This window comes from Agelaius phoeniceus, chromosome 13 (genome assembly GCF_051311805.1).
Source record: "Agelaius phoeniceus isolate bAgePho1 chromosome 13, bAgePho1.hap1, whole genome shotgun sequence".
Lineage (NCBI taxonomy): Eukaryota > Metazoa > Chordata > Aves > Passeriformes > Icteridae > Agelaius > Agelaius phoeniceus.
In genome coordinates this window covers 7,959,505-7,983,859 of record NC_135277.1, presented here as the reverse complement: position 1 = coordinate 7,983,859, position 24,355 = coordinate 7,959,505, and the positions used below count along the sequence as shown (strand labels likewise).

The window sequence follows — 24,355 nt, the reverse complement described above, 5'->3', positions numbered from 1 at the left end:
CAGGCCAGCAGAAAAGCCATTAGCCTTTGTTCCTGGCCTCCACACGTGGGAAGAGGGGCTAGGGACAGCAAGTGGGACAAAACTGCTGCCTCTGGGGTCTGCACAAGGGCTTTGCAAGCTGCTTTTCTGGAAACCCTGCCATTTCAGTGATGGCATAGATTAGAAAAGCTCTGCAGTTACTCTTTTGCTGGAGCAATCACAAAGTGTAGCTGCTGGTGGCTACAATCCCTAAGCAAGTTCCCTTTTGTTTTAAAATGCTCCTCTGTGCTGCCTTTTTGAGGTGTCTAAAGGCTGCTCTAGGGCAGGGCACAATACCAGTCCTACCACGTAGCTGGCACCAGAACAGGCAACTGTCAACAGTGTTCCAGCAATTAGAGATCGAGTATTGTCTGGGGATTTCAGCTTCCTTCTAGCTGGAGATCCTTTGTATCCTGGTGTGCACAGCCCTGCAGACACCCTGTGTAATGGGAGACCCAAAACCACACCCTGAGCAGCATTGCTCGAGGGGGAGCTCGTCCTTCAGACAACAGCAAAATCCCTTTGCTTTAGGTGTCCCCAGAAAGTGACCCCAGTCACATGGAGCTCTGCTCGTGCAGGGTGAGGGCTAAGGCAGATGGGCTTCTCTCTTTTTTCAGCGCTGTCTCTATCCTGCTGCCTGCACGGGTTCAAATGAGGTTGGAGGATGATTTTGTGTGGCCGTCAGTCTCTTCAAGACCATCCACAGCATTTTTCTGCCATCTGTCATTTTGAGAAGAAAAGCACACAAGAAAAAATAATAAACTCAAATTATTGCCTAATCAACACCAAAATCAGTGCTGCTTGCTCAGCCTGCGGGCCACAATTAGATGCCATCAGCAAATTTGGGCAGCTTGCCTGGGCTGCAGTCTTTCATCTCTGGAAGACTGACAGGCAAACCAGGGATCTGCAGGCAGAGGAAGGAGCTGGGATCCGTTTGAAGGACGTGCCTGGCTCTTTGGGGAAAGAGCACATAATTCAAAACAGTAGGAAAAATGGACTTTTGTGCTTATGTTTGTTAATTAAAGGAAAACCATACCAGAGGAGGGGCTGTTTAGGCCTCCAGCACCATCTCACAGTACTGCCCTGGTTCTGCAGCCCCAGCTCAGTTTGCCTTGCCAGGAGGATGCTCTGGGTAAATCACTTTGGGAAATGATGGAACACGTGTCACTTGAACATCCTTACAGCCTTGGCAGGGCCATCACGTGTCTCTGCATTCATGGAGGATCTCAGTACCTGGTTTGAAGCCTGCAACTTCCTCTTCTTCCTGTTCTGCACCTCAGCTGCTTTTCCAAAAGCCAAGAGCTGGAGCAAAGGGCAGTGCCTTCACCCACAGTGCCAGCTGGGGAAGGGGATCTCAGAGCTGGGGAGGGGGTGAGGGGAGCACCCAGAGCCGGGAGGGAGGGGACAGTGGAATGAAGGTGCTCCTGGCAGGGGCAGGGAAGGGGTGTGGGACTGGGCAGAGCAGGGGGCTGGACACTCTGAGTCACACTGGCCTCCACCTCTGCTGGTCCCCGTGGAGGCAGGGCTCAGAGGTGCTCGGAGCAGCTCAGAGGAAAGGTGCTGAGGCTGTCCCTCCTCCCAGGGAGGAAGGTGGGTTAGAGGAACAACCCTGCTGAAGCTCCAGTGCTCTGAAACGTGATCCTGCCGGAGGCACCTCCCTGGGCCCCACCTCGCCCTCCCTGACCTATATATGTGCCCGGCCCTGGGCGGCGCGGGGGCCGCGGCTCGCTCAGCCCCGGGAGCCCCTGCGCAGGGACAGGGAGCGCCAGGGCATGGCCAAGAACACCAACATGCGCTGGCGGCTGCCGCTGGTGTGCCTGCTCTGGGAGCTGGCCATGATTGTCCTCTTCGGGGTCTTCGTGCGCTTCGGCGCCGAAGCTGATGCGCACTGGGAGGAGGAGAAACAGGGCATGAACCTGACCAGTGACATGGAGAACGACTTCTACTTCCGATACCCCTGTGAGTATTCTGGGAGCCTAATCCTTGTGCTGGCTGCTCCCCATCCCATCCCATCCTATCCCATCCCATCCCATCCCATCCCATCCCATCCCATCCCATCCCATCCCATCCCTTCCCATCCCACCCATCCCGTTCTGTCCCATCCATCCTATCCTGTGCTGTGGCAGAGCCTGTCAGAGGTGCTGTCTCCATCAATTGCTAACAGGTTGTGCTCTTGCCTCGAGGCTGGCTTGGGGTTCACCAAAGAACCAGAGAAAAGCCTCATGGCCCTCTGGTGCCCTGGGGCTCTGTCAGCAGGGTACTGTGACGTCTTTTCTCCAGGAATAGGGCTGACGTGTTCCCAACACTCTGCAAGTTTCAGCTCTCTGCCCCCTCCCTCAGCTTTGGATCAGAGCAAGCCTTTCTGTGCACACTGAGGAACGGCTGTCGAGATCCTGTGACATCTTCCTCCTCTTCCTCTGTCCACCCCCTCACTTGTGAATTACCCTTTAGCTACTGGCATTTCAGTGCCAGAGTCCTCCTGAGCTGCCAGGTTCTCAGGGTTCTTGGGTTCTGCATCACAGTGACACAGAAATTATTCAGAAGGTTAAAGCTCTTCTGGCCAGCCAGTGCCTCTGGGTGGCTTTGATCTCCAGGGCTGGTCATCTTTGTGAGCTTTTCAGAACATGCTGCTTCTGTAGGCAATTGTTTCCAAGGAAGCAACAGGCCTGAGTCATGCATCTATTTAGAACATTTCCATTAAAAACACCTGCTAAATCAAAGGAGCTATAGCAACCTGTGGCTGCTGAGGATTAGCTAGTGGAGAGAAGGATTTGCTTACAGAAACCCGCTGCTCAGTCAGCCTCCAGGTTCATGTACGGTCGTGGCTGCCCTGGGCTCTCCCTGGGCATCTGCCCTTGGGACCAGCCCCACACAGGTTGGTGTGAAGCAGCAGCAGTGCCTGAGGGCTGCTCTTGTCACTGGTGTGCTGGGAGGACATCAGGAAAGAGTGTGTAGGAGCTAAGGAAGTGACATCTCTTCTGTCCTCATATCCCACTCCTGCTCTGCAGTGCCAAATATTCCCCCTCAAATGGCAAGATGGATTCAACACAACTAAATCAAGCTAAGGGCAGCTGCTCAGTTTAGCTTTGAATTACGTTTCTGTTTCAGGCCTGAGGAAGAGCTCACGTGCCCAAAAGCACAGCTGTTCTTTCTCCCTTATCTAATCAGAAATTTTCTCTCTCTGCAAAGATGGACAAACATGACAAGGTGGCCAAGCCCTGGAATTTTAATCCTTGTGTCCATCCAGTGCTGCTCAGAAGACTGTGGTGGTTGATCACCCGAAGATCATTTGCACCAACATATCTGTGACCACTGCTGTCCCCAGCACATGTCTGCAGTGGCAGAGGGATGAGTGACAAATGAACAGGTCCTTCAAGCCAGCAAAGATTGGGAAGGCAGGCAGAGGGAAGCTGCCCTGGTTTCAGGAAGCCAATATGTGGTTGTGTCAATGGTGCCCATTGCCAGGTCCAGTCAGTGAGACAATTCCTTCTCATTTTGGATTGCACATGGATATTTTGTAATCAGTGACTCATCTGCTCTCTAGAGGAAAAGAAATGAGATTTGTTTGTCCCCAAGAGCATTCCCAAAACCCAAACACTTATTCTTGATAGTTATGGCTATTGTCCTGCCACAAAAGCAGGCTTACAAAATCTGTAGGGCATGGCAATGCCTGTATTGCCTCTGAATGATAACAATGTTATTCTTACTAAGAGAAAACAAAGGCAAGGGTTAGAAAAAGGTCTTAGATTGGGTGTGGTTTAAAGAAAGATCTGCTCTTCCTCCTGAGTTCATACAGGGTATAACACACAATGGGATCCTCTGGGTTTTGGGAAGGCACGCAGTCCACAGCTTTAACTCTGACCTGTGTATTTCTGCTTTTAGGATGAGAGGATGAATGTATGATGCAAATGGCAGCAGATAAATCTAGCTGTGTATTGTGCTGCTTACACTGAAAAGAGAGAGAGGAAACAAATACAGCTGCAGAGGGAAGGTCTATGGGATTGTGTGGTAAAACCACAGTAACTAAGATTGGTTCTTAGGACATGTGGAGAAGTGCTTTGGAAGTGACCTCTGCTGAACAGTGCCAGCTGCAGATCTCGTCTCCTTCCTATTTAAAGAGTGATTTCATAGGGGGGACATCTTTTAAAAGCAATCAGATTAGCATGGCACTACATGGCGTAAGCCTGTCCAAATGCTCATCCTTAAGTTGCAAGGTCTTCTAAAGCACAAAAGGACAAAACTCCCAGCTTCTGCAGAGCTGCACTTCACACAACTCTTCACCAGGCTTCAGGGGAAGTAGCAGACACAAGCCCTGTGGAAATGCACCAGGACCTGATGGATTTCAGCACAGTTTCAGGGTAGAGCAGACTTGCAGCCCCAGAATTTCCTTTGCCCTGAGCTTACACCCTCTCTGAGTGCACAGACTTTGCTGGATGTAGTGCCTATAATGATTTCTGCACTGCAAAATGCAGAATATTCTGGTTTAGCTCCCTCAGTGCTGTATTTATCTGTTCTGCAGCATGGTTTTGCTGGCAGGAGTCTCCCAAGGGGGATCCCAGCCTTGGGTCTCCTGTTCTTTCCATTGGCTGAGTGGCCTGCAGTGTTAGGGTTTGCATGGTTCAATTTGTAAGTATGCAAGCGTTTCAGCTCACTTAATTGCAAAGGAATGCTTATCTGATAGAAAGGTGCAGCATTAAAAAGTACAGCAGGTTTACTGCACCAAGAAGGTCTTTCAAGAGGCTCACACAGATCTGGTTTCCCCCGGGGGAAGGGCATCTGAGGGGCTCAGGTGAGCAGCTCTGACCATTAGTGGGAAGAACTGGGTCTCTCTGGTTTGAGCACTAAAAATCTCACACGGTGGGGTTCTGCTCTCAAGGGTATTTTGCCGCTGATTTCCAAAGCATTTAAAAATGTATTTGTAAACTTTCCTCGTTCTTGTGCTCTCCTTGCTCTGAGCCATCACCAGGACCCTGCACTGAATGGACCTACCCAAAATGGCCATTTACGTGTTTTAACAAAACTTTACTGTTCATTTCACGTGATGGTTTTGAGTTTTTCACAAAAGGAGAAAAAACAATCTGAATAGAAAAACGTTTTCCTTTGTACACTCCATTACTCTCAGGTCTTCTTTTGCACACAGCTTTTAGTAAACATTTACTTTAAAGGCCGAGCCTTTTAACCAAAAGCCAATTTCTAAAAGCTGAGCCATTTTCAGACTTAGAAACATGGGGACATGAGGCAAACACACATTTTCTCTTGAATTTCCCCCCTACTGCTACTAATGTAATTAGTTTCTTTTCAAGACCAAATGCACGGGGCACTTGCAGTCCTGCTGTCCTGGCAGAGCTGACACTCCCTTCCCTCTGCACAGCTTTCCAGGATGTCCATGTGATGATCTTTGTGGGCTTTGGCTTCCTCATGACCTTCCTCAAGCGCTATGGATTCGGAGCTGTGGGTTTCAATTTCCTCCTTGCTGCCTTTGGGATCCAGTGGGCTCTCCTGATGCAAGGCTGGTTCCACTCTTTCAAGGATGGGAAGATCCTCATTGGAGTGGAGAAGTAAGGAGGAGTTGGGCTCTGGGATGGCACCTCTGGCCTGGCCAGTGGAAGAGCTGGAATGAGAGCCAAGCAGTTGGCAGCACCTGTATGTCAGTGCTGGGAACACATATCATCCACATTACCTGAATAATGTGGGGGTGTGAGGATGGGAGGAAGGTCAGTGGGAAATCTAGGGATGTCTCCTAATCACTTCTTTTTCCTCAGGTGGGATCTCTAGAGCTGGGGGTGGGTAAGAGTGATTTACAGAGAAGTTTTTCCTTATTAAACCACAATTTTCCTTCCCTTTTTCCAGCCTGATCAATGCTGATTTCTGCGTGGGCTCTGTGTGCATCGCCTTTGGGGCCATCCTGGGCAAAACCAGCCCCATACAGCTCCTTGTCATGACTTTGTTTCAAGTCACACTCTTTTCAGTGAATGAGTACATCCTCCTCAACCTTCTTCATGTAAGGCTTTAGGTAGTATCTGCTTTGTTCTGCTCCTCCCTCCCTGCCCCTCTCCAAACTGTCTCCCTTTACTATGGCCCCACCAAGCCACTGCCTTCATGAGCATTAAAAATGCAAGAATCCAGGCAGCAAAAGTAGGCAGATTGTGAAGGAAAGGGGCAGTGGGCTGTACTTCCCTGGCAAGGGAGATCTTCTGGGGTTTTATACATAAGCCTGACAATTCAGGAGCACTGGGTCCTCTGTCAAGTGCACAGACAAGCTGGGCATGATGCAGATCAGGCCTCAGCTCCAGAACAAGTGGTGATTGCAGAGGCAAACCTCTGTTTTCCCATGGCTGCAGGTAAAGGATGCAGGTGGCTCCATGACCATTCACACCTTCGGAGCCTACTTTGGCCTCACGGTGACACGGATCCTGTACAGACCCAACCTGGAGCAGAGCAAGGACAAGCAGGGCTCCGTGTACCACTCTGACCTCTTTGCTATGATCGGTGAGCCAGCCCTCATCCTGGGCTGCTGCTGCATGGGGAGCACTGGGCTGCACAGGGCTGGTTCCTTCTGTGTCTCTGGGGAAAAATGAAACCAGGATATGGAGTTGAGGAGCTCTGTATCCCAGAGATCTTCCACATTTCAGAGTTACTCAGCTCCCTTCATCAGTGGCTGGGCTGAGATGGTGCCTGGGAAAATAAGGATGCATTTTGATGCCCTTTCTCTGCCAGCCTTTCCTGATGCTGGTCTCATCATGTGGGGCATGGATCTGAGGAAGCAGGACTATGGGATGTAATTTCCCCCCATGCAGAAGAGTTTTGTTTTCAATCCCTGTATTCTCTCTTTTCCCTTTCTCTTCCTCATCCCATCTGCCCCATCCCACCAGGTACCCTGTACCTGTGGATGTACTGGCCCAGTTTTAACTCAGCCATTTCTGACCACGGGGATGCCCAGCACAGGTCTGCCATTAACACGTACTGCTCGCTGGCTGCCTGTGTCCTCACCACCATGGCCTTCTCCAGCATGCTGCAAAAGAAGGGCAAGCTTGACATGGTAAGATGGGAGCACAGAGCCCTGCACTGCCCCAGGGACATATAATGAGGTTGATCTAGGAAACAACTGGCACTCTTGTTTTGCTGAACAGACACAGGGTTTCCGGGGATGATGGTGAAACCAGCATCCAGGCAGAAACTCTGAGGCTATATTGAATAAGAAAGTGGGAATGGGTCCTGCAGGGCTTGAAGTGGGGGGTGATGCCCTCCCAAGTCACAGCAGGGACTGGACCTGCTCTTGGACACGTTGCAGAGCCCTTTTTGGCAGCGCTCCCCATCAAACAAGGCCTGCGCAGCAGCTCGTGAGCAATCAGGGGGCTGATTTGTACGTGTTGGATGTGTGGGTGACATGTCTCTGTGACAGCAGAGCTTGCATGACACACGGGTGAGACAATTTCCATCTCATCACAACTCCCCACCCATATCTGTGGATGCAAAGAACGTGTGTGGTACGGGGGAGTGGGAGTCTCTGTGCACCTGTGCTACAGACAGAAGCTGCCTGTTCTTTTCTTGTTTTTCACCACCAAGTAGGAAAATGGGCCCTGATATTTCCTCTGGAAACATTTTCAGAGCTGATTCTCCCGCTTTGCCATTTGCACCATCCCTGAGCAATAGCAATGTCCCTGAGATGCCAAGGCAGAGTGGTTGCCCCTGCAGGTGCACATCCAGAACGCCACGCTGGCCGGCGGCGTGGCCGTGGGCACCAGCGCCGAGATGATGCTCACCCCATATGGCTCCCTCATTGTTGGCTCCATCTCTGGCATCGTGTCCACGCTGGGCTATGTCTACTTCACGGTGAGTGCTGCTCGAGGGGCCTGCAGCCCTGCTCCTGCTGAGGAGACCAGAAATGGATTCACTTCCCTTTGACAGTTCCTGCTTTCCAGAATCCCTTGTGAGATGCACTTCTGTCTCCTTTTACTGGCCCAAAATGCTCAGGAAGTTTCAGACTCCCAACAGGAGTGTGTTTGGAGGATATGTTGTTAGTTTATCTTGAGCTTGGCTCACATCTTTGTCTACAAGCCTTTAGCTCTTTAATGGGACACAATATCTCTCCTCTTTCTCTGCTTATCCCAATCCTCCATGGAAGAAACTAATCCTTTCCAGGGCCACACTCAGTTCCCTGATCTCTCTCTACTTCCCTCCCCCTCAGCCTTTTTTGGAGTCTAGGTTGCACATTCAGGACACATGTGGCATCCACAACCTCCATGCCATGCCAGGCCTTATTGGGGGCATTGTGGGGGCCATCACAGCAGCTGCAGCCACGGAAGATGTGTACGGAAAGGAAGGGTAAGATGGCTTGAAAATCTTCCCTGAGAACAAATTTTACTTGAAGCTCTGTGGGCTGGGAGCAGGGAGCAAATAACAGCTTTTGTTAGTAGTTCAGAGTTGCCCAGAGTTATCCCTCAAAAACATGGGTTGTGCTGACTGTGTTGGGCTTACTGAATTGTAGCCTCATCTTATGCAGCTGACTCTTGGTGGCCTCATAAAGTGAGACACAGTCCTGTTGTTTGGCATTATTCTGGGCCACAGTGGGGAGGGAAGTGCTTCTCCCTCTCCCCTGCATTGTTTTGTGGGGTCAGGTAAGGCTAAAAGTCTGAATTACAAAGAGGTTGTTTGTATTTTGGGCTCCTCCTTGGTAAAGCTTTGCCAGGGGTCGGAGAAAGAAGTGAGCGGTGTTTTGGTCATTGGTCCACTGCAGAAGAGGGATGGGGCCAGGCAAGAGCTCCCAAAAGAGCAAGGCACCATGGTTCTTCCGGAGCTGGGGAATTCCTCCTGCCAGGGGCAATCATCACCATTTCTGCCCTCGGCAGGTTCATCAAGGCGTTTGACTTCACGGGCGTGTACCAGACGCGGACACCCAGCATCCAGGGAGGCTTCCAGGCAGCCGGCATTGTGGTGTCTCTGCTGATGGCATTCGCTGGGGGAGCCATCGTGGGTAAGCCGGAGGGCAGCGCGGAGAGGGGAGGATGCTGAAACAGCGGCCGGATCCATGTGCCGGATCCATCCTGGGGGGACGGCACCGAGCGCAGTGCCAGGGCTGCGTTTGCCCCCTTGGGTGGAGCATCCCGCATCCCCCCGTGCCCACCGCCCTGCCCTCCTCCTCTCAGGGGGCATCCTGAAGCTGCCCATCTGGGGGGACGCCGCGGCCGAGAACTGCTTCGAGGATGGCATTTACTGGGAGGTGAGCGGGCCGGGAGCGGGAGCGGGGCGGGGGGCACGAGATGGCGCTGTCGGCCCGCGGCCCGGCCCGGGGGGCTCAGGGGGCTCTGCCGCAGGTGCCGGAGGACGAGGAGAGCGACGTGTACCACATGCACAACCCCGACAAGCCCGCCTCGCCCTGAGCCGCGCCCCGCCGCCCGCCCGCCTTCCCCGCCGCAGCACCGCGCCCCGCTGCCGCGCCGAGGGATCGTCCGTGCCCCGTGACCGCGGGGCTCTGCCCTGCTCTGCCGCCTTTGTAACGAGCTGCTGTGGATATAATAAAGTCGTGTTCTTCTTTCCAGGCCTGTGCTGCCGTGTGTCAGCGGCCGAGCGGGGTGGGATGTGCGGCACAGGGATGGGATGTGCAGCACAGCAGCTGCCAGGAGGGCTCTTGGCTGCCCGGGGTAAAGCAGAGGCGCTGGGACACTCCTGGTGCCCTGGGGACAAAGTGGAGGCATGAACAGTGGCAGCACAAGCGGGGTGTATTAGACAATGTATTAGATAATGCAGTCTGGGGAGATACTTGGTTTGGGAGCTGGCACCTGAGATGACAGCACCCACGGTGGGAAGCACAGGCTGGGCTCGTTCTTTTTGAGGAGGGGATGCTGGGGTGCAGCAGCTGAGCCTTTACTCATCCTGCCATCCACGTGGGGGTGAGGGCCATTGTGAGTCCAGCTACACTTCTACACGATGGCCTCTGCCATCACCTTCCCTTGAACTGCCCTACTGAGGCCTCCATCAGTTCCTTGGGAACCTTGTTTGCACGTACAGCACAGGCTGGCAGCACCCTTTCCTCCTTTTTGGCTTCATCCATTTCTTTCAGTGTCATCAGATGGCTCTTTCCACTGTCTGGTGCTATTCTGATGGGAAGAAGACAGCCCCCATCTCTTAGCTGGACCATCAGGCTTCAGCCAGAGTTGGAGGACACAGGGATGAAAACCAGGCCTAAATTCCTGCATGTTTTCCAGGGTGATATAATATCAGAAGTAGGAAAGGAAAAGGGAGGGGGGAAAGGAGGTAGGAGGGCTGATAGGTCTCTTCACTGCATCTAGCTGTAATTCTTACACCTGAGGGGGGGAGTCAAAAGTAGCTATTCACATCCCCTTGGGATATGACACCCTCATTTTCCATGCTGGGTAAAGACAAAAACCCTTTACAACACATGTTTCTGGAATTTGTCAGCGGCTGCCAGCAGCAGCATGTTAATTAAATGTCGGCAAAGATGGAAGCAAGAGGCTCTGCTCTAATTGGACACTTTGCTTGGTGGAGCTGAAAAACATTGTGACAGAGGAGGAGGTGCCGAAACACTGTGTTCCCCTGCCATGGCGGGGACAGGGACAGCCAGGCACGGAGACGCTCTCTCCTGTACACACATTGCCTCCATTTGGCCTGAAACAACCTCACCATTGAAAAAAAAAGAGTAATAAAAGGCCTAAAATCCTCCACAGCATTGGTTTCCAGCACGGCAGCAGTGTGGCATGCAGGGAGAGGACTGGTTGGCTGAGGAGAAATTCAGAAATATCGTAGCTGGGCCAGCTGGAGCTCCAGCCTGCTTGCCAGCAAGTGGTGTATTGTATATTTCTTTTATGATGGCAAAGGCAGGTCTGACAGGGGTTAGAAATGGTCTCTGGAGAATGATCCCTGCAGAGGCTGAAGCGTACATTGAGCTGCATCCTTTCTCTAAGACAGGGATGGGAAAATGTAGGGCAAGTGTTTTCCCTGTGCTGGGATCTGCTGAAGGAGGGAGATCTCGTCCCAGCTTCTCTGCACTGGGAAAGGGATGTAACAGCCATTTTCTGCTCACAGCTTCATCCAGAGAGTGCATCAGAAGCCACCTCAGGGATGTTTACTGACAGGCACCACAGACAACGTCATTTCAGAAAGGGAGTCCAAAACTTTTCCCCACAAGTCTGCAAAATATAAAAGCAGAAGCAGACCTTTTGAGCACTGCATTTCCTCCTGTGTGACGGGACTGGTGTCCCTTAATCCCACACCATTTAAGTTCACCATTATCTGTGTCCCAGATAATCCGTGTGTCCAACCTTCATGGCCTCTGGTCTTTCCTCGCAGCAGCTCACCAGGGTCCATGTAATGGCAAAGACTGGGTGACCCTTATTGCTTCAGCAAGGTGGCCAACCCACATCTCTGATGACAGCTCTGTGAGCCCTGCGAGATGGTCCTGTCCCATGTGCACATGCTGGAAGAAGCAGCCCTGACCCAATTCCCCGGCCCTCTGTGCTGTGCCTCCTCCTCGTGGGAAGACCCCTAAATTGCCGGGGCTGCTGGGCAGCGAAGCGTTTTATTGCCTGTACTCTGGCGGGGCTCAGTCTGGTCTCAGTGCCTAAATCACTCGCTGGGGCTGGCCGTGCAGCTTTAATTCCCTGGCAAACAATGCCGGGAGCGGGCTGCCGTGTTTGAAGTGCGGCCGCGGCCCCAGCGGTGGACGGAGGGTTTCTCAACGGGGGAGCATGGAGAGCAGAGGATTGGGCTGCTCCAGCAGGCGGGAGAACATGTGAGAAAGGGGCTGGAGATACTCGCGGGGATTAGGTGGTACAAATTGGCTGGGAAGCACCGGAGCCATTGACCAAAGTTGTCCTGGGGCAGGTTCCCATGGGGAGGGGGGGTGGCTGAAACAACCTGCCTTCAAGGAGGCTGGAAGGCCCAGCCTGGCTGCTAATCCCCTGGGATCTCTGTGGCATGGAGCAGAAAAGAGGTTAAAAAAAAGGGAAAATCTCATGTAAAGGTGGTGGTTTCCCCAAGGGGATGATGTTAGAGAGAGAAGGGAGGAGGTGGGGGAAGGAACAGCATAGTTTAATCCCTCTTTTAATAGGCAGGTGGTGGGCTTTGCTCGCACTCCTGCTCCTGCAAGCTGCTGCAGAGATTTTGGCAGAAGGCCTTGCTCACCTCTGCTGTCCCCCACTCTTGGTGGAGAGGGGCCCCATCTGTGGATCTGCCTGGGACAAGGGGGTTTGCCTGCTTCCTGCAGCTGTGCCCATGTGTGTGCTGGTGTGCACGGGTGCACCTACATGGTGTCAACCCCAGATTTGGGCTGAAATGGGCTCATTGCACACCCCAGCCACTGGCCGCTGCGTATCTGCTGCTGGCGGTGTGCCCACATGTACAAAGCCACACATCCCCACGCCCTCCTTCACCTTGCACAGGTGGCACACTGAAAGGCACGCTGCAGGTGATGCTCACGTGCTGTTTGCTGTGGTGCCACCGTGCACATCGTCCCATCTGTGCCATGCACACCCAGCCACCTTTGGGCCAGCATGTCCAGGCCCGGCCTGCCCATGTGTACAAAGCCACACATCCCCACAGCCATGCCCTCAGCCTTTTTGACCTTGCTTGCAGAGGTGGCACACCGAAAGCCACACTGCAGGTGCTGCTGCTGATGCCCACACACTGTTGGCCCTGGTGCTACCTGTGCCACGCACACCCAGCCACCTTTGGGCTAGCTCGAGCGGCATGTCCAGGCCCGGCCTGCCCACGTGTACAGAGCCACACATCCCCACAGCCATGCCCTCAGCCTTTTTGACCTTGCACAGGTGGCACACTGAAAGCCACGCTGCAGGTGCTGCTGCTGATGTTCACACACTGTTGGCCGTGGTGTTACCTGTGCCATGCACACCCAGCCACCTTTGGGCCGGCGTGTCCAGGCCCGGCCTCGTAAGCCGCGCTCCAGCCCCTCTGAAGGAGCGCTGTAAATTGTAATCAGATTAGGGCAGCCGGTCGCTTAGGGCCCTTGAAAAGGGCATACGTCCCCTCATCAGTACCTAGCATTGAGTCGCACAAAGGGTCTAAGTAACTCGGCAGGGGTCGGGCCCTCTGGAGCGCAGGGGAGGGGGCTCGCCTTTCTTTTCTCTCTGTCCCTTGTAATTATGTCAATTTGCTAGCCAAATTGTTTGCTTGAGTGGACAGTGGGGGCTTGCCCCCCTTCACACCTCCCCCCCACCCCTAACCCCATTCATGTGCTAATGTGGGAAGGAGCACGGCCTCCTGACTTTGGGAGGTGGCCGTCAAGGAGCAAAGCACAGGGGGGCATGGGCCAGGAGCCCCCCATTTATGTGCCCATGGATGCCTTGGCCTTGCAGCCCCGATGAACAGGGCTCTCCTGGTTACTTTACCCCGTGGCAGGGCGTGCAATGGCCCAGCAGCCCCAGGCAGCCCTGGCTATCTCTGGCCACCCCTCACCTGTGCCACATGCCCTCCTGGGCCACGGCATCCCCAGGGCCAGGAGCCTTGCCCTCTGCACTGCGGTTTCCCCAGCACACCTCCCCACCCACTCACCTCCCAGCATTTGCATATATTCTGCCTGCAAATCCTTGTCAAGGGGACCCTCTTTATTGCCTGTATAGATCACAGGGTGTTAGTTAAGGGGCTTCTTTGTATTGCCTCAGACAGCTGGGGTCATCAAAAGTCCTGTGGTGGGAAGGAGAGACAGGAGGAGGGGGGAAGCTCTGACAATACAGACTGAAGGATTAAAGGAGCATATAAAGTTCCTATTGAGTGAGACAAGAGGCTGTTCACTCCCAAGATTGACAGCAACCAGGAGGCGATTCCCAACACAATGTCCAATTAATTCTCTACCCTCTTCGCTGCCGTCTCCTCCTCCCTCCTCTCCTGGGCTGGGGCATGAGCAGGGAAGGGCTGAAGCTAAGATCCTTGAGAAGGTAATTAATTATTCCTGACTAAGAGGAGCTTGCTGAGGTGATGGCCAGTCCCCAGGCTCACTGGGCATCCATCCCCCTCCTACAGGCTGCCATCAGTTTGGGCCACTTCAGGGTAGTTTTCCTCTCTATCACAGAGCTGTCCCACCTAAGGTCCATCTTCATGGTATGTGCTGGACAATAACCTGGGCTACTGCTGAGCCTGGAAGAGAAAGATTTAGGGCTAAAGCCAAGCTGACAGTGGAATGCAGTGAACAAGGCAGCAGGAGGAAAGCCAGGGAGCAGGGCAAGGTGCATGACCAAGATGTCTGGGCATGCAGAGCATCTGGGGAGAGGCAGAGCAGCATGTGCCAGGCCTGGGGATCCGATTTTACCTGTGTGTGCAGTGGCAGTGGTTAAAGTAGGTCCACCTATCCTGATTTTGTAGGGAGAAGTGGGTTTCTGGCAGTGAGGGTGCATTGCCACTGTTCCCTGGGCTAGCCACCCACACTGGCCCTAGTGCTAGCCATAGCAGGACACGTAAGAGATATTGTAGGATATTGCATCTCTTTGATGTACCCCATGTAGAGGAGCAGAATCTGGGCTATCATGTGAAATTTCTGCAAGCCCAGAGGGAGGAAAGCACCTTTCTCTGAGCTGGCCATCTTTTCCTTGGTACTCTCTGTGGCAATGAGGCTCCCACACATGAGTGACCAAAGTCCTTCAACAGTGACAAACATTTTCAAACCACCTCATTTGGGAGAAAAAGCCATGCAACCAGGACAGCCTGTTCTCACCACAGGGACATTTTGGCCAGCCCATCTTCTACTGCTCAGCACTGACCCCTTCCCCTCTGCCACCCCTGAGCATGGCACTGAGGATGATCGGGGTGTGGAACCAGTGCTGCCCTCCCTGCACACCTCAGGAGCAGGGGATGCCCTCAGGATGCCGGCCTGGGGCTGCCAGGGGCTCGGCACCTCCTGCCCGCTCCCTCCCGCCGCACACGCTCCCAGTGAAGTTGTTTGAAAGTCTTCCGGCAGTTTTCCCGGCCAGGAATAACAGATTAGCCATGATCTGATCAGCCCAGTATCTAAGCTGTATTCTCCCTGCTGACAAGTATTTGAAAGAGGGGAGGGGCCACTTTCAGCCCAACGATGAATCTTTCAGCGACAAGAAAAGACCCTTTTTTCTGCCTGCCAGCCGCGGGCTGCTCCGTGCCCTGTTGCTAAGCGAGACCCGGGGCTGCTGCTTGCACGCGGCCGGCTCCAGCCGGGCCCTCGGGTTAGCAGGATCAGGATATTCACACCAGACATCTTGGTTTTTTTAGGGAGGGTGTTTCTTTTCTCACCCACCTCTGCCTGGCAAATAACAGCTCGCCAGCGAGGCCCAGGGATGCTCCTGCTGAGGCAGCTTGCCCTGGGAGGAAAGGGAAAATGCAGAAGCTGCTGGAGGGGAGATTGGGGCATTGGGGTCAGGCACACAGCCCTAAATGTCTGGGGTTTGCTACCACACGTGGGGCTGTCCCTATCTGGGCAGCCACCCCACAGCCCCCACGTCCTGGTGTTTGTGGGCACAGTGGGACCGTGGGGACATGGATGTGGAGGATGCTTGGGGCTGGTGTCTGAGAAAAACCTGGCTTGGCCTCATGCAGGGGTGGCTCTGGGCATGGTATTACAGGGGAACATGTGACAGAGGAAATGGGAGGATAATCTCCCGTTTTGGGATGCTTTTTTAGTCCCTACAGCGTCACTCTGCTCCGGAGCACCGTCTTATCCTGTCAGCACCAGCCGTGTGACCCTGGGAGAAAGAAGGGAAAGCACTGAGACAAAGGCTTCCAGGCTATTTCTGAAGCTGCCAGCATGAGGTGCCCTCGCCTAAGACATGGTGCTCGCATCTCTCCTCTCCTGCAAGGCAGCGGTGCAGGCAGGACTGCGGGCTGCCAGGGCCGGGGCTGGCACCTCTCAGAGCCCTGCCCGCCCTGCCTGCCCTCGCTCAGGCACAGTGGGGAGAGGAAGGAGGCTCTCAGCCCTTCGTGTACCCCTCCAGTGACTCTCTGGTGCTGCTGCCGAGCCTCCCTCAGCAGCCCCGAGCAAAGGCATCCCGGTGTTACTGATGCACGGCAGCTCAGGCTCTTTGTGAGCAGCCCTGTGCAGGAAATCTCCCTCTCCACGGCTGTAGGAAGCCTGGAGAAACCCACTCACTCCTGCCTCAGCCCAGGAAGTCTTGCTTGACCCCAGACTCCTGCAAGCCCTCAATATCCTGATAGAGGTGACCAGGGTTCATTCCACTGACGTGCAGGAGTGTGGAAGAGACATGAAGAGAGGCTGTTTCCTTTTCCAGGGAAAAGATAAACCGCACTGGCACAGCATCACGAGCTGCTCCCTCTCCTCAGGCCATGCCCTGTGCCCAGCTGGTGCAGAAAGCCCCAGGGAAAGATTCCAGAGGGGATGTAAAAGTTACTGCTACTTTCAGCAGCACAAAAAGGAAAGAAACCCTGAGCCTCCCAGCATGTTTAAAACACAAAATGCTGGATCCATGGCTGTGATACAGCCCCTTTCTGGATCTTTAGCAGCACAAAGCAGCTGACAGATTGGCCTCTCTGGCCCAGTGAGCTCTTGCCCAGTTTGTGGAGGTCCCTCGATGGCTGAAGGGGCAGCACCAGTGCTGATGTCAAGGCCACCTCCAGTGCCATGGGCAATGGGATGGCTTTCCCAGGACCTGGAGGGTGTCCTGAGTCACATCAGAGGCATGATGACTTTCTCCTGTATTCCAGGACAGAGGTCCTATGTTTGGCATTCTGGAGGAAGGTGGAGTTATGGAGTTATGGGAGCAGGTGCTCTATCAGTTTGTGTTTGCCACGGGCAGCAAGGGTGGCAGGGGCTCTTTCCCGTTCTTGGCAGAGGGCACCCATCCCAAATAGATCCCTCCCAGCCAGCAGCTTCTGGGGGATATGCTCAAATCTCTCTAGGCTTGAGCCAGCAAAGCACAGGCAAGGTCTGCTGACTTTTGAGGCTCTCACACAGTCCTACCTAATTCTGTTACCCTTTTTCCTGGCTGTTGGCCATTCTGGCATGGGCAAGCTCTCAGCTTTGGGACCTTAGCAGTCCTCTGGTACTTCAGGCCAGATTTCTCACTCTTTGTGTGTGTCTCTGCCAGCCATGAGTCATGCTCTCCACTGCACAGACAGGTCTCCTGCCTTGCTCTGCAGCCAAGAATCACCTGTGTGAATGAGCAGTGAGAGAGCTGGGTGGGGGCTGGAGCACAACTCCCTTCATCCTCTCCGGGGGAGGCTGAATGACTTTTGACATATATCTTAGAGCTTCTTGGCCCATTGCTTGGTTAAACCTGCAAATGGCCTCTATTCCTCTTGGATAAGCTCTCTGACTCATTGACTTCACCATCTGCGATACAATGACCCAATGCTCACACCATGGACATGAAGACCCATTTTTGACTGCCCCCGAATTTCTCACTGTCATGGCACTGACCAGGTTTTTAGGAGCTCCATATGCTACACACAGCAAATCCACAGCATCAGAATTAATTGCTCCTGACTTTATTCCTTTTGTCTCCATTTTGTCTGCTGGCTTTGCTTCCAAGCCTTGGCTTTGCCTTGGATTGTGCTTGGCAGGTGCTGGAAGGTGCTTTGTGAATGAGAGCAGGAGCATCCCATATGGCTTCACTTTTCTCTGGGGAATCCTGAACCACTAAAACCAATTTACTCTGTAACTCTGGGTAGCCTCTACACTGGAAATGCTCTATAAAAGCCTTGTTTGGGAAGGATGTGGTCTGCAGAGAGATTTGACTGTCCTCCTGATGGTCTGATCATCTGCAGGAGACCATAAGGGCTTTTCTATGGCCAGGGCTGAGCAGCACCACGTCTTCCTGAGGAAGAAAGGAAAAATTGCCTTCAAGAACTAGCAGGTAAAACCTGATCTGAGAATTCATGTCCCAGTGATGAAATAAACCATTGTGCAGCAAAGAATAGTACACAATGTAAGCACTCAGGAAAGAAGAAAATAATTTTATCCTGATTTCTAGTGTCTTCCTGACTTGTGAGCACCCTTCCATACTCACACATGTCAGCAGAACACCACGGAGATATATTTATATGAAAATCCATTTGTCTCCACAGCTATCTCTAGCATTTCTTCCCCTGCCCTTAGCTCCTGTGGCTGTGGGTTGGGTTTGCCTGCTTGGTTCCAGTGCCTGTGCAAAGGGACAGCATCAGCACCCTGCGTCCAAGGGAAACCAAAACAAAGAGCCACCATGAGATCAGCATGGGAGCTTGGATGGTTTGGGAGCACACCTTGAGCATTGCAGCATCCTTTTGTGGGGGAAGGGGGTCCCCCCACAGGCCTCCCTGCAGACGAGGGCCCCCGCTCAGAGAGAAGTGGCGGCACATCAGTATGCAGGAGTGGTCGCTGCTCGCCAATAAATTAGCATAAACCACTCTAGGAGGTAAATAGACATACAAGGCGCCAGTGTGTGCAGCGTGGGCTGTGGCTTTGTCTCAGCCCCACTATTGTCACGGCCCCTGCTGCACACTGACCGAGTGGGGCCGGTGTGGTGGGCTCTTACACTTTTGACTGCTGGATAAAAGGGGGGAACATAAAGAGAGGGGAGAACTTTTTTTCGGGGTTTTTTATAAGTCCAGACGAAGTTACAGACGTCTGTTAAACGTCAATTACAGCTGAATAAAGACGTCTGCTTGAGGCTTAGTTATGGCTCCTTTCAGCCACCGAGATTTTTCCAGGGCTGGTCCGGGATGCCTTCGGCAACCTAATTTGGAGATTGTAACTCTATAAACAGGCTCTGGCATTAATCAAGGCTGGTGAAAATGCAAATGATGGCATGGAGGGGGCTTGGGGATGGGACGGGGTCCTGTGCCTTGCAACTCAGGGCAGGGAGTAAAAAGAGGGAAGCAAAGAGGAGGAAGAAAGGGGCCATGCAGAGGAGTAGAGATCCATAAATAGAGAGCTTGGTGGGGTTTGCTGACTTTCCTCATGGTGCCCTGGGAATCTGGTCTCATCAAGACTCATCTGTATCCGACTCTGCTTCCCTCTGATTAACCCTTGTGGTGCTTCTGGCCATATAAACCTGGCTGCCTATGTTTTTCCCATACCAAAGCCAAAACAGCAAAAAAACAGGCATTTAATGCTTTAACATCCTGGAGGATCACTGGGTGTTTTGGAGCATCCAGACTATGTGAGAGAGGGTGCCAGGACAGTTCAGAGGCTGCAAGGAATGATTCCTTTTGGAAGGGCAGGTCATGCTCTCCACGTCTCCCTGTTGCTTATTCTGTGGCCTGTTGGTGTTGTTTCGATTTTGTCATGGGAAAAAGGCCTCTGAGCTCTAGCTGGGTGAGGGGGGAATGAAGCCCCTGGTCAGTGTTGTCCATGCCACTAAAAGACATGCTGGTGACCACAGAAACCAAAACACACTTCAGATGGGACAAGGTACACAAGGACCTTCTTCCCTCTGGGATACATCCGTGTCAAGAGGCCAAGGGTGGAGGGATGGAACTTGCCTTGGCCTCATTGGCAGATTGTCTTGTGCACTGGGGTGGGTCAGTACCTGGTGGGGAGAACCCTCTCCTGTTGTACAGACATGTCCTAGCCAGATGTTGCAGCCCAGAATATGAGGAATAAGCCTGGAAGTCAGAGTGGAAGCAGTGCAGATGCTGAGGGCTTGCTGTCTGGTGTGTGCTGTGGAGGAAGCTCACTCCTCACTCCCCCAGGTCATGGAGCATCCTTCCCATGCTCTGCCCTGGGCTCAGCACTGTGCTGGCCCAATGTGCCATGCAGTGACTGTGGGATGGATGGTCCAGAGGAGCTCCAGTCTCCATCCTTCCCCCAGATCTTCTGGGAATTTTCTATTTTGGAAACATTTGAGAGGAGAGTATTTTAGAGGTGACAGTAGCATAGGAACCCTTTCCATTCCACTCCCTTGGGAAAGCATGTTCTCCTCTTGTTTCCATTCTTTGGGGAACATTCTCTCCCCATCTTAACCCCACTTCTTTTACTCTCTGCCACTCTCTCTCCCCCATCTCAAATGAACACACACTTTCCTGTCTCTTCTCTGTCTCCATATCAGAAAAATCAAACAGACAGAGAGGCACAGAAACTTCAGAGAGTCACTTCTCTGATTTCTTGGAGAAACTCTTGTCCATTTTCAGTAGATCCAGAGTACCAGGTTCTTCCTTGGCCCATGGGAATGGAGGTTGCAGTCCCATTTATCTCACAGACCTGCCATGGGACTGGCTGGAGGGGTTGACAGAAAGGGGGATTTATTACAGAGCACTGACACAGAAATGCACACCCCAGGTCCTTCCCCTTTGGGTGATGATTAGGAAGGAGCCTGCCCCTCCCAAACCATTATCCTGACACTGCTGGGGACTGAAACCTAATGCATTTTCCCCAGTTTTTTTCCATCCGTCCATGGCTTCAGAAATGGGCTGAAAAACCAGCAGCAAGCTTCTGGAAAACACTTGAAGGGTACCCTCCAACCCAAAGAGAATCTACAGGGTAGATTTAGGCCAGAAGACATTCTTTTTATTATGGGTTATACACAGCTGAGCAGTTTTCCTGGTGAAGCATCCTGAGAAATCTGTAGTTGGTCCTGGGGAAGTGTGAATGAGGTGCTGTGCCAAGGCTGTGGAAACCCCTTGCAGGAAAGTGGCACATGTTCATGGGTGTCTTTGGCAGGATTTGATTTTTTTGCAGCAGGATGTGGTTCAGAGGAAAGCCAAGGGAAGGACAGGAGGGTGTAACCTTGTAGGGCTGCAAAGACAGGCTTAGGCAGAGATGCAGAGCAGCAGGACCTGAACAGGAATCTGATTGTTATGGGCTAAACTGCAATTGCTGGTTCTCCAAGGCTTATGTTACCACGTACTCACATCCTTTCACCTGGGAAGAGGGGTACAGGCAGATTTTGGGGAGCTTACAGCACTTCCAAGGAAAGGAAGGTCAGACCTTGCAGTGACAAAGTGTCACTGAGCCCAGAAACCATGAGACAACAGAGAAAGAAGGGGTGGAGGTGGGAAGGAGGATGAAGATGAGAGGGTGATAAAGGGGGATGTGAATCAGGGCACAGAGCCAGCCTGGCGGACAACGCCCAGGGCTTCCCGAAAAAAATGGAGGATGGGGTGGACCAGCGACAGCTGGAAGATTTAATTGCTCCTCTCCACAGACCTGTTCGGCTCCCTCCCTCTCAGATCTGCATTTCAATATGAGAGCAGCAGTAAGTGGGATGCCGCTGGAAGGGGTTAGAATGATTAATCATTTAAAAAGCAAGATCTTAATTACAGGGTGCAATTTTTGCTATTTAAGGAGTCCATTAGTTTCCAGAAAGGAAAATATATATATATATACATTCACATATATATATACTGCAGGTTATTCTCCTTCTGAAGAAAATGGGAGGGGGAGAAACCGGGGGGCCACAGCACCCAGGCTGGCGTGGCCGCCCCTGCCTGGGCGAGGGCGTTGGTGTGCGAGGATGGCGAGGGGGAGGTGGTGTCATTTGTTCCCCGAGTGATATTTTTGAAGGGTGCTGGCTGCGAGCGTTCGCCGCGCTCAACCACGCGTTGGCACAATCTGTGCCGGAGCAGGCAGACGGCTTGTGCTCAGCCTCCCCCGGCACGGCTCCTCCTCCGCCGGGAGCGCTCGGCCGCTCTCAGCGCCGCTGACCCCTCGGCCGGAATAGCTCCCAAAGGATGTTTTGGGGGGTAATTGCCGTGATAACATCTTGTCTGCTGGGAGCCAGGTTGAGACCTCGGAAGGCTCATCCTGCCCGCGGCTGGGGCAGCTCCCATCGTGCTGGGGGGGCTGTGGGCCGCAGTGCCACCCCCGATGGGTGACGCGGGCTGTCGGGGCACAAGGGGACACCGGCTCAACTGGTGCCGGGACCGGCGGCTGCGGGCTCGGCCCCGTCTCACCCCGCGCCGCAGCCTGGAGGGAGGTGACGGGGGTTAATCGCCCACCGCCTCCCCTCTGACCCCTCTGTGGGTTTTTCTCTTGTATGGTCATTTAGCCGTCCCCTGACACAAAAGGGAGCGATTAAACACAGCTCAGGCCCTTCATGCTTTAGTGGATTAATTTGCTGATCCCCCACGGATTAAAGGTCTCGACAGGATCAGCGGGAGCAGCGGGGCAGACCCCGGCGGGAGGAGGCCAGTGATAGTCCCGGGCAAGCTCCAACCCGCAGCAATCCCCCTCTCCGGGGACCTCGCGGTGTCACCGAGCCGTGTCAGGGTTCAAGGCATCGGAAGCTCGCCTAAATAGCGCATCCCCAGCCCTCCTGCTCGCTCTGCCGAGAGCCGAGCGATGCAGAGCCGCCGCCGGCCCGCTCGCCCCGGGCAGCGGAGCCGGTCCCGGGCACCCGGCCGAGGTGAACGGGGCAAGCGGGAGCGGCTGTTCCGAGGGAAAGGGGGAGCAGCGCTGATTTTGGGGGGTTGCACCCCAATGAGGGGGGAGCGTGGTTACCTCCCCCAGGCCTGCGGGAAGCAGAGATTGCATCTGCCTTTAATTACTCCCTCTCTACATATCAGATGCTCGTGCACCTTCTGCACATGAATGCTGATTAATTGCAGGGTTAGGCTCCGAGGCAGGCCGGACCACATTATTTCTGATGTTTGCTCTTTTCACGAGGAGAATAAATGCCATGAATCCACAGTAATCAGTGGCTTTTAGCTTGTCACTCTTATGACACTCTTTACTTAGACCAGGAAATGGCAAATGTGGTGGAAATAAGAACTTTATTATCTTTTTTTTTTTTTTTCTCCCAAAAGGGAGGTGTCTGGTGAGGAGGGGGAAGAAGGTGGTAGGGGCATCTCGAGGGAGAGGGAGAAAGCGGCTCCATTTTCCCTGTGCTTGAGGAGCTGAGCTTCACCCTGTTCAGTGAGGGAGAGAGAAAAAGCAGCAGCGTCTTCTTTGTGAAAGGAGGAGGCTCGGGTGGCACATCACACTGGGGCTGTCCTGGAGCAGTGGTGGCATCCTGGGGAGAGCAGGGCTGGAGGGCAGCGGGATCTCTGCCACCCTCCGTAGCATCTGTGGCCTTGCCTGAAACGCTGAGCTTGGGCGTGCACGGCAGAGCCGCATCCGGGCACCGGTACCCACGTGTGCTGCATCCAGCCCCGGAGACATCCCTTAGCCTAACCGGAAAGGAACAAGGCTGGGGAGAAACCCAGAGGGATCATCGTAGAAAGGTCTGGGTTGGAAGGGACCTTAAAGATCATCTAGTCCCAAACCACCTCGTTCCAAGGATGCTGAGTCTCCTGGCAGGGATGAGCTCTGGGGGGACAAGCAGCAGCACCCACAGCATCTCCCAACCCTCACCCTCTGCCTTCCCTCGCCGGCAGGCCCCGTTCTCCTCCCAGCAGAGCCCCATCGGCTCAGGTGGGAAACCCTTTCACCGCCTCCCTCAATGCCCTGCTACCGATCTCATTGCCACCGCTTAGCTCAGTGCGAGGGCAGCCCTCGCCTTTTCAGCAGCGAACATCTGGCGTGCGGCGGGCGCCTGGCCACGGCCCCGGCCCCAGCCCCGGCCCCCTCCCCGCGCCGCCCCGCCGGGCTCGCCCGCAATTAGGCAGCCCCGAGCCCCTGGCCGCGGCCCCGCTCAGGTGAGCACCCGGTTCCGAGGATGGAGGTGTAATTAAGGTTAATCAGGGGGCCGGGGATCAGGGCGGTGGTGGGGAGACCCAGCGAGCCTAATGGCGGCCGTAATTAGGCAGCTGTGGAGAAGCGGTTAATGAAGACGGCAACCGTTAATAAAGCTCTTCCTGAGCAGCCTTCTGGCCCGGGTAATTGAGGGATTTGCAAGTGCCATCTCCCCCTTAACCCTGTAATGAGCAGACCCGCGTTAACCCTTCCGGGGACGGGGGCGGTGGCAGCGGGGCCGTTCGGCGCTCTGCGGGGCCGTGCCGGTGAGATGCGGGTTTGAGCATCTCCCCTCGCCGCCGGGTCCCCAGGGCTCCCTCTGCCCCGTGGCTTCCCCCGGAGCCCTTTGAGCCATGCTCAAAGCGGCTGGCAGAGACTTTTCTCGCAGATGCTGTGGTTTCCCACGCCTGCCTCGGCATTATGCAATCCCCCCCAGCCCTCACCGCCCCCCCGGCCCCACCACCCACCAGCGCCGGGATGTCATCATCAGCCCAGGCCCTGGGAACCCACATTGTTAGCTTAGTAAATAGAGAAATCCCCACTCAAGCATTGCAAATGAGGGCAGAGGGGGAGCCGGGGAACCGCGCCGGCGGGCCGCAGGGTCTCTCCCCTCTCTCTCTCTCTCTTTGAGTTGTCAGATGAATTCAGTGGTTAACAAAGAGCAAGGGAGGGAGCTGAGCTGCTGTCGCAGCTGGGCAGGGCGGTGAGAGGAGGCAGGACTGTAATGCCACCACTCCAGCGAGCAGCTTTGGCCCTGCAATACCTGCTGCAGGTGGGCAGGAGCCCGGAGTA

At 54.0% G+C, this 24,355-nt stretch overlaps 1 protein-coding gene across 1 annotated transcript; it reads left to right on the top strand.

Moving 5' to 3' along the window:
- The first annotated feature begins 1,492 nt into the window (after positions 1-1,492).
- On the top strand, positions 1,493-9,554 carry RHCG (Rh family C glycoprotein). The gene is made up of 10 exons (XM_054642243.2): positions 1,493-1,977; positions 5,390-5,576; positions 5,869-6,019; positions 6,360-6,507; positions 6,891-7,057; positions 7,714-7,851; positions 8,207-8,343; positions 8,868-8,992; positions 9,165-9,238; positions 9,333-9,554. Exons 1-10 carry the CDS (start codon positions 1,791-1,793, stop codon positions 9,396-9,398), a joined length of 1,380 nt encoding a protein of 459 aa, XP_054498218.1. The 5' UTR covers positions 1,493-1,790; the 3' UTR covers positions 9,399-9,554.
- The last annotated feature ends 14,801 nt before the right edge of the window (positions 9,555-24,355 follow it).